The following is a 14,230-nucleotide window of genomic DNA, read 5'->3' as shown; positions in this document are numbered from 1 at the left end:
CCATACACTGTGCGACTCTGGTGGGGGATGCTGATCACAGAAAAGGCTATGCATGGGTGGGGCCAGGGAGTATAAGGTAAATCTATGTACCTTCCCCTCAGTTTTGCTGTGAACCTAAAACTGCTCTAAAAAAGTAAAATTTTAATAATATACACACACACAGTGGCTGTTAACATTGGTCCTAAGGACAGCAGGGGAAGGAGGGCATTAGGAACAACTAACTGCCTAAGTGCAGAGGTGAGAGGCAACGTTTCCCTTAGGACATCCACCCCTTCGCTGTTCGCCTCCAGGACCAGGGTCAAGGCTCCCAGAGCTGTAACTTTTCACAGCCCCTCAACAGGGGCTTCCTGCTCTGCCAGGTGAGGAGGACCAACCGCCAAGCCCACCCAGGGCCATGCTTCCACACTGGCCCTGGCTCATGCCCACCAGGCATGGCCGTCTTCCTCACCATACCCTGTGCCAGAACAAGCTTCGAAGGTGACCATGAAGCCCAGGAGTAGAGCTAATGAATGTGACTAGCTCTGGTCCTTCTCAAATCAGTTCTAGCATCCTGGGACAAATGGGAGGCAGTAGGTAATCCCACAAAGCTCCCAGCAACAGCTCCTGATGAACTTTTATTGAATACTTGCCCATACAAAGTGCCATGGTAGAGTCCAAGACACACATGGCAGTCCCATCCTCAGCGTGCGCATAGTGAGCCTGAAATTAACTGCAGTAGCCCCTGCCTGATCACTTCACATTTCCATTCCATTCTCACAAAGAATCTGGGGTCAGGTAAAAATGCATATCTGATTGTGTCAATAATAGCTAAAAGCCCTTGGACCACTCTGGGTAAATTCTGAAATCCAAATCCCACAAGGCCCACCATGACCAAACCCCTGCTGCCCATCTATCTAATCTCCTCAGACCACTCACCCTCCCCGCTGCTCAACAGGTCCCAGGAAGTAACACTGATCCTTTTCTGTTTCTCTGCAAAACCATGGCCGAGGCTTCACAGATGCTGATGGATAACCTTGCCCAAGTGCTGCTTCTCCACAAAGCCATCCCCAGTGCCCCTGACTGGGCAAGTCTCCCCGCCATGGCACTTGTTCCAAAGCACTTATCGCAGCCAGAACTCTGGAATTGTGGGAAGCCATCTCCCCTGCCAGGCTGCAAGCTCCCAGGACCATGTCTGTCTTCTTCACTGCCACATGCCACATCCCCCATGGCCTAGTGCACAGCCCAGCACTCAATGAGGAAGTGTCAGATGAATGAGAACATGAATGAATGAAAACAAAAAGTGAACAAGAGTGATTGCTGTAAGGTGGGGCATGAACCATACTACCAGAACCAGCAGGGCACCGGAATGCATCTAATAACTATTGCAGTCCAATGTCCTCATGTTACTAGGNGAAGCCATCTCCCCTGCCAGGCTGCAAGCTCCCAGGACCATGTCTGTCTTCTTCACTGCCACATGCCACATCCCCCATGGCCTAGTGCACAGCCCAGCACTCAATGAGGAAGTGTCAGATGAATGAGAACATGAATGAATGAAAACAAAAAGTGAACAAGAGTGATTGCTATAAGGTGGGGCATGAACCATACTACCAGAACCAGCAGGGCACCGGAATGCATAATAACTATTGCAGTCCAATGTCCTCATGTTACTAGGGGTGAAAGTGATCCTAACGTCACACAGGCCCTACTTGAGATGCCTCTGGTCACACAGGCCCCACACACCTGTTCCACACTGTTATAAGTGTCATTATAGTGTTCCTACAATTCTTAAAAGTATACCATTTTTCTGGTATTCACTTCAATGTGTACAGGAAAAAATATATACTCATTACATAAAGGCTTAGAGTGTTTATAGTGACTTCAAAGGAATGAAGCCTTAAGAAGAAGAATATTGAAATCATCAACCCCTGTATGCTCCTCCCTCTAAGAGACACTGGACAAAGGAAGGAAGGCAAGTCTCAGTTACTATCACCCAGATGCAGCCTGGCTGAGCTTGCACACCCCCGTCGGAATGGCTCCTAAATGTGAGTGAGAACTGGAGAGAAGCCTGGGGCCTCTGTCATGGCTTTGCTGGCATCTCACAGTGTTGCAGAGTACCTTCAGATTGCAGAAGCTTAATGCGCCAGAGTTTCAGAGTTAACCGACATGTACTGGCTACAAGCCATGTGTTAGGTCTTTTCTCCTGTATTATCACATTTAATAGGTGTTTTCACATTTCCCAGGTATTATCACATTTATCATTACCTGTTTTGCAAAAGAAAACCTAGTGCTGTCAGAGAGGAGAGGTAAAAAGCAGCAAGCAGGGGTAAGAACCTCTCTCTTTCTCTGAAAAGTAACCTCTCCACACCAGAGCTTTTTGTAAACTCTGAGAACCCTTACATTCAATCATGAAATGTGAAGCCGATGTTAACATTAACTAAATGAAAATTGCTAGTTTCGTTAGTTGACTAAATTTGAACAGAAAACAGAGGGCTCAGAGTAAAATAACATTTTTTAAACTTTAGTTTGAAAAAAGAAGACAGAGATAGTTGAGATGCATTTGGAGAGGGGCAGATTTCATAAGCCGATAACCAGCTACCGCCTGCTGTCTCTCTAAGATCAAATGCCCCAGGCGGAAGGCCCGGTGAGTAGCCTGGAGAGAGCGGGCAGTCCCCAGAACACTGCCAGTGTTCCAGCAAGAGCCCAGAGCCATGTCATGTGAAGTCCCAGTGCAAAAGGGAGCTACAAAGGGCAACGGCGAGATGCCACTTCCATCGTAAGAATGGCAAACAGGAAACCTCGACGGCTGCCGGCAGTGCGAACTGGCAGCCTGGAGGGCACTGAGTGCCCCCAAATCCGAAATGCACACACCTTTGACCCTCTAACTGTAAACGCCACCCCCTGGGCGACCCCAGAGCCATGGTTCTCCAAGTGTGGTCTGGAACTGGAGACTCTTTCAGGAGGTTCACGACTTTAAACGTATTTTCACAACGATATGAGGTTGTCATTTGCATTCTTATTCTCATTCTCTCATAAGTGCATATAGTAGAATTTCCAGAGGCTACGGACATGGGTTATTGCCATGTAATGAATGAGAAGCAAGTAGGAGAATGCAGTGGTCTTCTATTAAACTAGACATTAAGGAAATCTGTAAAATTGGAAAACAGTGCCACTCTTCCTACTAAGCCTTATCTTTGAATTTTTTTCCATAAAAATATGTATGTTAACATGCGATGGGCTTATTTCAAATTAATGAAAAATAAATATTCTCAGTTTTAATTTCTGAGATGATAAAAACCTATAGAGATAGTCCACAAACAAAAGCTCTTTGGAATCCTCAATAAAATGTAAGAGTGTAAAGTGACCCAAAAGTCCGAGACACCAAAAGTCTGAGACACATGACATTTTCAATGAGGAGGCATGTCCAAAGATGTTTATTGAACCATTGTTTGTACAAAGAAAAAGTGGAGTGAAGCTACATGTCCCTTAATAGAATGGTTAAATTTTCTGTAGTCATACTATGAAAAATTATGCCACGTCTAAGCAAAATGAGGCAGAGTTACATACACTGACATGAAAATATCTCCAGGACATATTACAGATCAAACTGCACATTTTTAATACACAGCATAACACTGTTAACAATTTAATAATGGTAAAATGCTAATAAAATCATTTTTTCCCAGTAGGAACATAAAGCAATGTATCTAAAGGGAAAAAGACAAAAAGAGTAATAGTAGTTATCTCTGGGGAAGAGACCAAGGTTGGGGTGTGTCAAAGACAAAAAAGCAGGGCTCTCATTTCTTCTTACTGTCTGAACTTCACCACAAAGCCACAGCCATGCAAATAAAGTATCTGGAAAGTCCTCTTTGCTGCCTTGCTGCCCTCAGTAACCCCACGGCACACAGCTGCACCTGCCTCAGTCCATCAGGGCCTGGTGCTCCCGAACTGTCTCCCTTCTGCACTCTCTCCAGACTCTCATGGCCTCAGTTAGGGGGGTGAGCAGAAAGCAATCCCAGGATGCAATCTGCAGAGGAAGTGGTGTTCGCATGGTTTTTTTAAAATGATGTCACTAATCCAAACCTAGCTCCGGCAGAGGTTCTGAGAGATACAAGTATGTTCGCTTTTTGCTGGGGATGGAGATTTATCTATTTCTAAATAATAGATTATTTCCCACAGCCTCATTTTCTTTTTCTTCCTCTGTTTTTGAGGTGGTGTGGTGGGGTCACAAAAAAGGGAGCAGTAAATAATTAAATGTGGGTCTTGTGATTCACTGGGTCTTTCAAAGTCAGGGGACAATATGCACAGAGGCAGAACAAATGCTACTTGGCTAAGTTCTGGTGTATTTTTAAAATTGATCTCATCATTACTGAAGGTTTGCTTATTATCTGTCAAATCATATTCTTTGCTCTAATAAACACATCTTATAGCTAATATAATAACACTTGGGCATCCTACTGACACCCTTGGTAATTCTTTCCATTCCCACCCCCTACCGAATGGGTACCACCCATCAAGTTTTCTGCTGGCAGCTATGGTCAGAGCAGTCATCCCCACAGAGAACAGATAGTCCCTGTCCCCAATGAAAGTCCAGTCTGGTGGAGAGACAGTATTCAACAAATAATACAAATAATTACCTAACTGCTACGTGCAGTGTCAGGAAGGAAAGTTATAGTGTGCTCCAAGAACACGTCAGGAAACCCACTGAATGCTGCAATTTTACCCCTGAAAGGGGGGAGCACATCAAAATGCCTCCTCCAATCTTTTGATAGAGTTAGAAGATAGAAGGAGCTAGAGATGGAGTCTATACAAGGCAGCATTTTTTCCTGCTTACTTGAAAATAAGAACTCAGGAATGCAAACTATCCTGGAAGATTTCATCCTTCTGGGAAATAACACAGCTCTCTTCTCTCTTCCTTTCTACGTTGGAAGGAGGGAATATTGACAAAGATTTATGCACGCACAAGCTTTATGTGTAATAGTAGAAATTTTTGAAAGAACCTAAATGTACATCACTAGGTGAGTACTTAGATGAGTTATGATAAGAAGATACTAGGTTATGGAATATGCTTCTGCCTATTAAAACGTAGTGAGGTGACCTGGCCATGTGGCACAGTTGGTTGGAGCACTGCCCCATACACCAGAAGGTTGTAGGTTCAATCCCCCATTGGGGCACACATGGGAAGCAACCAATCAATGTTTTTCTCTCACGTGAATATTTCTCTCTCTCTCAAATCAATAAATATATCCTCAGATGAGGACTAAAAATATAGGGAGGTGACACATGTACTGACACAGAATGCTGTCCCAAACACATTACATGAGAAGCAGCAAACCACTGTGATATGACTCAGTTTGTTTGAAAGCATGTGTACATGTTAGATTAATGCAGCAAAGGGAACTTTAAGGCTGAACAGGTGTCTACATGGGTCACCTCCAGCACACGACAAAGGAGGATTATGACTCCTTTAGCATGAGAATATATTTCGTACAATATATTTAGGTACTATGTGTACAATAAAGACACAACAAAAACGGCAACAAAGAAAACCACATGCACAGTGGTGGCCTCTCTGGACACCAGGTGTTCTTCTGGAAGGGGCCAGGGCCTCTCGGGGCTCTTTGGTTTTCAGTATGAATTGAAGATGTGTTGTGACAGGGTCTATCCCGTGAGACCCTAAACACTCGCCCATTCTTATAGACACCCTAAAAACAATCAACCAGCTTCGCCATCTTGTGCATGCTGAAAGGAAGCCTAAACCTATTCCCAAAGATGTGCCTAAATTCAGCCAGGACAGAGCAGATGACTTAAGCCTCTCAGCTGCTGACTCACAGAAAAAACACAGGGCCACTGTGAGCAAATAGTATCAGCAGCAGCTGCTTCTGTCCTTTGGCTCTCTGGGGCTGGTCTAGTGCCTGCCTCTAATGAGGCAGCAGAGCACAGCTAATCCAAGGGGACCAGATCCCTCTGTCCAGAACTGTGGCTGGGAGAGTGGCAGGATGAGAAAGCTCCCTGGAGACCAGACTCCCTTTCCCAGGGGTGCACTGGCTGCCTCCACTGCTCATCTGGTCCAGCCAGCCAAGCTCAGGGCAAGAAGCATCCTGGCAGAAAAGAGGGGCTCTCCGTCCCTAGGGTCTCCTAACCCACCAGGTTAGGGCACCAGAGAACCAAAGCAGCTTAACCCCCAGCCTATTGCATTACAAACCTTGTCAAAAGTCCCCAAGAACATGAACCCCATTCAAAGTCTGGTCTACTGAAAGGTAGCAGCACACCTAAGGAGTATGTTTCTTCAGTAGTTTAGGTAAATTCTGCTATAATTTCAGAGCTGGAAGGTCACATAGTCCAATTTTGCTTTTATTCTCCAGAGCTGTCACCCAGCTATTTCCTAACTGTCTCCCTCCCTCCCAGGGTGAAATGCGCTGCACCTCTAGGGGCATCTGGGGACAGTTGGGAAGATGAGGGTTTTCCTGGGCCAAAGAACGGTCTCCCTGCAGTTTCCACACTGGGCCCCTGTGAGCTGCTGAGGGAGGCATGGGGCGGAACCTCTGCAGAGTGGACTCCACCGACAGCCACTGCGCTTGCACCCAGCGCAGCCCAGCTCTGCCCATGGGTCTCCGTGCCTGGGCAGGTTCTGTCCTTGTTTTCAGAAAGGAACCCAGTGTGTTGAACTAGTGAGAAAATGAGCCAGAGACTGAGGAGAAGCTTTTAATATGACACACAGATTTTTCTGTCCTGAGGACATTGTTTCTAACCTTCAAAAGCCCCCTTCCTGCATGGGCCAGCTTCAAGGGGCCAATAGAAGATACACAAAGCCCTGGCTGGTGTAGCTCAGTGGATTGAGTGCAGGCCTATGAACCAAAGGATCAAGGTTCGATTCCCAGTCAGGACACATGCTTGGGTTGCAGGCCAGTTCCCAGCAGGGGACGCAGGAGAGGCAACCATACATTGATATTTCTCTCCCTCTCTCCTTCCCTTCCCCTCTAAAGATAAATAAATAAAATCTAAAAAAAAAGAAGTATCATGCAGGTGGGGTAGCCACAGGGACAGGTTCTAACGCAATGTGCGAAATGGGACAATGAGAGACTATCAGACTATCCCTGGCACCAGAGAGGCAGGGAATACTTGTCATGAGAGGGAGGATGAGCCATGTTGGAAGTTTGCAGGCCTCTTTCACACTCCTGGGGTGAGGGCTCATTCACCAAAGGGGTGGGCAAAAGTGCCTGCTCCATTTGAATTACTCCTCTCTCTTGCTGTTGTTCTCCTTTATTGCTTTGTTTTCGTATAAAAGCTGAATTTGCATAAAACAAAATGTTTCATGACATGACCCCACTGTACTGATTCCAGGTAGTGACTTACACACCTTGCTTCTCCTCTCCAGAGCCTTTCTTCTGGCTTTATGTAATGCGTACTCAACCTGGTGGGTCTTCCCTGGTGCTGACAGCTTCACTCCACCCACCTGTCCTCCTCTTGGAGGTCCTGAAGATTTTGAGAAGACATGGGAATCTGCTCAACAGCTCTTCAGCCGAGTCCCAGCCAATCTTCACCTGCCTGGTGCTCAGAGCTCTACACTGTCTTGTCACCGAATCACACAACTAAATGAGGCTGCCTGTCAGCATGTCTGTTCTAGTGACCAGGTGGGTGGTAAATTCCCACAGGGTGGGGAGAGGACTGTGCTTCAAACTCCTTTCCTGTCTCCCTCAGTACCCAGTATGGCTATGCACACAGCATGAGGTCATGCCTTTGCTGTATAAACCTGTCCCCAAGACCAGCTAAATGTCTCTCAGGCTCCTTCAGTTTGGATGTGTCGAGCAGGTACTTCAGGTGTCCCTCTAATATGTGGCCATTTGATCATGGATGGTAACTAACTCCTCCCTCATGGCATCAAGTGCCCTAGACTATTGCTCCTCCATGACAAGGACACGCCTCATTTACGCCCCCGTCCTCGGTGCCCAGCACTGGGTCCAGCCCACAGCTGGCATATTCAAGAAATAGTTCCTGAAAAGACAATCTCCAGGACCCATGTTACTTGGTGGTTTTCCTTTCTACTGGAAGCCTCAACACCTGCCCATCTGGAAGGCTAGAAGGAAACCCCAGGGCCATGCCCAACTAGAGATAAGGCAAACTGAACACTTATTTTTCCACAATGATGGCAACTTCCTGAGAAGTTGAACAACTTAGTACCAGAGATCATAAAATCAAACTCATCGTAACCCTTTCCTAACCAGCTCTTCTCTCAATTTACCGTTTCTGTCAACAACAACACTGTTCTCTACTCACCCAGGCCTGCTGCCTTTCCAAAAGTCTGACCAGTCTCTGCCCTTCAAAATGAGTACCCAAGTGCTACTTCTTGCTCCTTCTCAGAAATCACCCTTTCCCATCCTTTCCCTCCCCTATTGGCCCCCACAGATGCACAAGACCTCAACTGATGCCCCATTGTACAGCATCCAGCCTCCTTAACTCCACTCTCCCTCCTTCACAGGCCCTACATGCCACTATCAGACTATTATTTATTAAGTGCTGTTTTCAACCAGTCCATCCTTTGCTCAAATAAGAATTTCATACTTTTAAACCACCAAGTCTGTACTCCTCTGTTCTAAGTGACCCAGACCCACATTCATTCTACTATCTCAGGAACACTGACTAATAATCCTCCTGCCTCAGCTAGAACCGTCACTGTGTCTCTGCTTCCAGGAACATGTAACACTTTCTGCCATCTCAAAATCTTGGCAAAGGTCTCACATCTGCTTATTCTAAATCCTACCCACACTCCAAGGCTCAGGGCCAGCCCAACCTATCAGAGGTTCAGTTCCACCAGCCTCTGCCTCTTCCTTCCCCCCACCCCCGCCAGAACTGTCTCTAGCTGTCTGTCATTCACTGCTTTCCTGTTGACTCATAAACACTCCCTCCTGTGCTGAAAGTCAGAAGAGCTGAGGAGTACCACTATACACTTTTTAGCCACGTGATCCTGCCCAAACCACCAGACTTTCGAATCTTACAGAACTGTTTTGACCAGGTAAGAGTTTACACAAAGGGGACTCATTCATTTCACATTCATAATAAGTAGGTGCAGGTAGAGGATGTTGCTATCTCCCTATTGCCTGCCAACTACAGCTATTTCCTATCTTTCAGAATCCTGCGCTAAGAGTTCAGTAAATATCAATTAACATAAGATAACAAAGGGAAAACACACCTACATTTCATGGAGCACCTGTCTCCATATCCAACGTTTTAGCCACTCAGAACTCTGGTACAAAATTTTAGGTGATGACTCGAGTGTGTATAGAGGAAGAGAAAGCAGACAGTTGTTCTGGGCAAAGCTGGTGGGGGTCATAAGTGTGGAACAACCGGGATCTAAGCCACACTAAGCCGCAGTCGGGATCAATGAGATGCAGGAAACAGAACTGAGGAGTAGGGATGCAGGCAAAGTCCACAGGAATACAAAAGAAGCACGTGGACATAGTAACACTGGGGCCACCTTTCTTCCCAGAGTTCCCGCCCATCTCGGCAATGAGCACTGCCAGGGGCACGGGGTAAAATCACTTCTCCTGAGACCCGGGCACCACCCAGGATGCCGACTCAGCACGGGTCGCTTTCCTTCTCCCGCCCGCCACTCCCCTCCCGTCCCCGGCCTTACCGATCGAGATTTCCTGCGCGTAGGCCAGCGAGATGAGCAGCAAGGGCATTCCTACCGCGATGTATGTGACCATCTTGTCCACGGCCAGCTCCAGCCGCAGCCCCTTGAACTTGGGCTCCGAGGGCTCCTTCAGCAAGAAGTCCGAGAACACGTACTCGGTGGCCAGGTGGGCGATGGCCATGGCTGCTGCGCGCCGGGCTCGGCCTGTCAGCCCCCAGAGGACAGCCCCAGGAACTGTCGGCGTTGGGAAGGCTGCTCGGCGCCTTCAGCCCGTCACTGGCCAAGCCCGGGACTTTCGCTTTCCCTTTGCCGGTTCTTCAGTAGCTCCAACATCATCAGCCTTGTGCCTCCGTGCACCCGGCTCCCAAAGACTTGGCCGCGCCGCCGCCGCCTCTGCTGGGCGTGGAGCTCGCGCGCTCCCTCGCGCTCCGCTTGCGCAGGTGCCCACTACGTGCGCGCCACCCCGGCCTCAAGCCTTTTCGTACAAGGGAGGCGGGAAAATCAACCAGGGGATTGGGTGCTTCCCTTTCGCCAGACCTCTTCGGTCCTTGCAGCCGCCGAAGTTCCCTCAAGGCCAACTCGCGCCTTCACCCCGCGCGATCGCACTTCCCCGGAACTAGGAGGGAGACCGAGGACTCAGGGGTGGGGGGTTTCCGGAAACCGCGGTGACGCGGAGCGGGTGGCACGGGAGCGCCTCCCGACCCCCGCCTCTACATCCCCAAAGGGATCTTCCCATGCGGAGAATCGCCTCAGTCCGATTATCTTCACGCTCCCTCCATCCTTATTCTCCAACTTCCGAGCAGCCGGGACTTTTAAAAACGTTTCTGAAAGCAACACCTTACCGGGTGGTCCTCTTTTATGCCCCACCCCCAACATTTCCACCAGGTAAATCAGGTTAAAAGGAGTTGCGAATGCTTCGAAGAGCTACAGGTACAGTAAAAACCAATCGCGCAGTGTAGGCTGAGCTTGTGTGGGAAGAAGGAGCTCTGGGTCCTTCCAGGAGCTTTGAGAGTGCAGCCGGGAAGGGGTGTTGGTAGGACTGGGCGCGACAGGGATGGCGGGGACAGTCAGAGGTGGTGAGCCCTGAGTGTGACCGGGTCTCCGGGCCTCAATTAGCGCTGCTCAGTCTGAGCTTCTCTTGCTTTGCCCAAAGGAGCCTTGGTGGGAGCCACCAGAAGGGAGATCAAGGATGAGTGGGTGTTGGGGGAGAGCAGCTTCTGAACCACTTAACAGAAAGTGGTTGCTGAAAAATAGATAGGAGATACTCTAATCAGCAACTTTGAAGCAGACAGGGCCTTTAAATATGAAGTCTCCTTGGAATGGGGCTGGTCTGCCTTTTCTGCTGCTTGTACATAGATGTGTGTGTGTGTGTGTGTGTGTGTGTGTGTGTGTGTGTTGGCGAGGGTGAGGGAGGGGTCCATGCACGCAAGCCTCTTCTGTATGCCCTCAACTCCCACATGTCCATCTCCACCCTAGCCTGTTCTCTGAGCACGCACCCAAAGGCCTACACAACTCTCCATTTGGATGATTTCAAACTCATAATGGCCAGAACTGCAATCCTCATCTTTCTCCTAACCTCAACTCCAGTCTTCTACATCTTGCTCAGTGCATCACCGTCCACCCATCTGCTCAGCACTTCCATCTCTCCCAGCTGCCATAACCAACTTCCAAATTCTCGTTTCTCCTATATAGAGAAAATCTGGCAGTACTCCTTTCCCTGCACTTCTAACACCCCAATTCAGGCCATCAGCCTCTCTCCTGACTACATACAGGAATGCATCCCCTAGGCCTGCAAGCCAGTTTCTCCCACAGCTGCCAAAGGGAGCTTTTAAAAACTCTATTCTGATCGTGTCACCTCCCCCTACTTAAGGGATACAGTACTTTCAGGATAAAATCCAAATTTCTTAGTATGGTCACTGCCTGTCTTACCAACTTCACTACTGTCCATACAGTTCTTCATGTTTATCGGGCCCTTGGTCTCCTCCAGGCCCAACCTGGCCCCAAACATTCCCATAGTAGCCTTTTTGCCTGGTCAGCTCTTATTCACCCTGCAGATACCAGATGGTTGTCGCTTCCCCAGGAAAGTCTTCTCTGAGCACACTATGCTAGATGAGGTCACTGTGTAATACATTCTTGCAGCACTGGCACTACTGGTTACTAGATGTGGGCCTTGGGAAAATTACGTGACCCTCCTGTGCCTCAATTTTCTCATCTGTGAAGTGCTTGTACCTCTTACGATTGTGATAAGGATCAAATGACTTAAACCTATATAAAGTGCCTGAGACAGCAGATGAGTGCTACAGAAGTGTTGTCTTTTATTGTTGCCCTCTATTTTTTCTTAATGATAATCACAACTATAATTCAACGAGTGTTTGCTTAACTGTTCATTTCTTTAATGTTTGTTTCATGGTAAGCTTCATGATAGCAGGTCCATGCCCCCATATACTGCTCTTATCTCTAACATTTAGCACAAAAGCCTCACACATAGTAAATCTTTTAATAAATATTTATTAAGTCCCTGAAGGAATCTGTAAACATTTCACCTTGGAAACTTTATTCAAAAACAGGTAGCTCAACTTGCGCATTTATCCATATACTCAAGGCATATATTAAAGACCAGAGATGGGCCAGCTCTGGCTTTGATGAATGGGGAAGCAAAGGTGACGTGGACACATTCCATTTCCTCAAAGACCTCACAGCTTAGTAAGAGAAATAAGGTATGTGCACAATTAACTATAATACAAGTTGGGAAAGGTGGGTTTGTGAAAGATGGGCTGTGCCAAGGGGCGTGCATAAAGGGGTGGGACTTAGACGGATCAGTCTGTTTGTGGCAGGCAAAGCTGGGACTGGAGCTTTCTAGCAGTGAATGATAGCAGGGGTGCTGTGATGCTTCTCTCCTTGTGAAATCAACACATCTGAGAGGCTCAAATGTCCCCTCTTCCATGTTGTGATGAATCACTCCCTCCCTAGAGCTTTCTTCTTCTGGTCCAGCATTTAGCTTATTTTGCCTTGTGTGTGATGGTTGATTGTATCTCTGCTTTCTCATTACCTATCTAGTTCCTCTCGGGATCTGGACAGAATCTGAAGTTTTGTAAATTGCCCTCAGCCCTGGCAGAGTTTTTTACACTTAGCAGAAAGTCAATCCACAGTTGTTGAATTTACATTAGAGGCAAGAAAGAGAATTTGGTAATAAATGGTTGAGCAATGTTTGTGCATTTTTTTTGTTTTGTTTACATTAGTATTCCTGTTCTCAGTAATACTAGGGGTGTTTTGAGATATTGTAGGGAAGAAAAAGGAAGTGAAATGGAAAAATATTAAAGGGTGTTCACCAGGAGGTGATGTGATCAGATTTGGAAGAACGGGGCTGCAGGTGTGTGGAGTGCATGCAAGGAGCAAGACTGTGACGGTAGAGAGGCTGCTGAGGGCACTGCTGCAGTGATCCTGCCTGAGCAGAGTTTATGGTCCACAGCCTAATGAGAAACATATTTTGACACTGTTAGCATAATATATTCAGATCCATAGAGAGGGCTGGAATAAATTATCACAATTTGCTGACACACATTTATTCTCTTTGAGTTCTGGAAGTCTGAAATGAGTTTCACTGAAATAAAATCAAGATGTCAGTGGGCCATACTCCCTCCATAAGCTTTGGTGAAGAATCTGTTCCCTTGCTTTTTCCACCTTTCAAAGCAGCATTCTTTGGCTTGTGGCCCCTTCCTCCATCTCCCAAAATAGCAGCATAGAATCTTGCCTTAGTTATCACATTGCCCTCCTCTGTAGTCAAATGTCCCTCTGCCTCTCTTTGAGAAGAACACTTGTGATTACATTTGTGGCTAATTTGGGTAATCCAGTATCAACTTCTCATATTAAGATGTTTAACTTAATCATACCTGCAGTCCTTTTTGCCATAAGTATCGGGTGGGCCAAAAGTCCATTTAGTTTTTTTTCTGTAAAATAAGATACATTTTCATTTTCATCAATAACTGTATTGATTTTTGATGTTTTGAGTATGTCTTCTATCTCCCATGTAGTATAACTTTGCTGTCAATTCATGTCTCACTATCACCTCCAACTGGTCTACCTAATCTTGGAGCAATGCCCATTGAGAAATCTCCAGCACAAAACTTCACAAACCACTTGTGACATGTTCAATCAGTCACAGCACCTTCTCCATTCACTGCACAAATCATTTTTTGCATTTCAGTTGCAATTGTACCTTTCTTGAAATAATAAAGCGTAATATGCCAAAAATGTTGCATATTTTCTTCCACCTTCAATATTAAAATGACTACAGAAAAATTCACTAATTTTGATACGTTTTGTTCAAAAGCACACTAATATGACAGCTGTCACAATACAATCTAACAAAATTGTTTTGAATGAAGTTAAAGAAAACTAAGTGCTACTAGAACCATCTAAAGGAAAAAACCGAATGAACTTTTTGGCCAATAACATTCACAGGTGTGAGGACTAGAACATAAAATCTTTAGAGACATCATTCAGACCATCCCAGAGAGTAAAAGAAAGAAAAGGTCCCAGTGTTGGACCATGAGGCATGCTAACATTCAAGCCAGAAAAAGGAGAAGTAACCAGCAAAAGAGACAGGTGAGATAGCAGTTG

At 46.6% G+C, this 14,230-nt stretch overlaps 1 protein-coding gene across 1 annotated transcript in view; it reads right to left on the bottom strand.

The window, feature by feature from the left end:
* PANX1 (pannexin 1) overlaps window positions 1-10,499 on the bottom strand; it is a 50,096-nt gene extending 39,597 nt beyond the window's left edge. Inside the window, exon 1 of the mRNA XM_037065341.1 lies at window positions 9,611-10,499. Within this exon, the coding sequence (XP_036921236.1) occupies window positions 9,611-9,791 (181 nt within the window). The 5' untranslated portion in view covers window positions 9,792-10,499. The remainder of the gene's footprint in view (window positions 1-9,610) is intronic.
* Between the last annotated feature and the right edge of the window lie 3,731 nt (window positions 10,500-14,230).

The sequence above is a fragment of the Sturnira hondurensis genome, unplaced genomic scaffold (assembly GCF_014824575.4).
Source record: "Sturnira hondurensis isolate 20B ecotype Veracruz unplaced genomic scaffold, ASM1482457v3 Scaffold0015659, whole genome shotgun sequence".
NCBI classification, from domain to species: domain Eukaryota; kingdom Metazoa; phylum Chordata; class Mammalia; order Chiroptera; family Phyllostomidae; genus Sturnira; species Sturnira hondurensis.
Note: the sequence above shows the minus strand (reverse complement) of the source record. Positions and strands in the feature narration are given on the sequence as shown.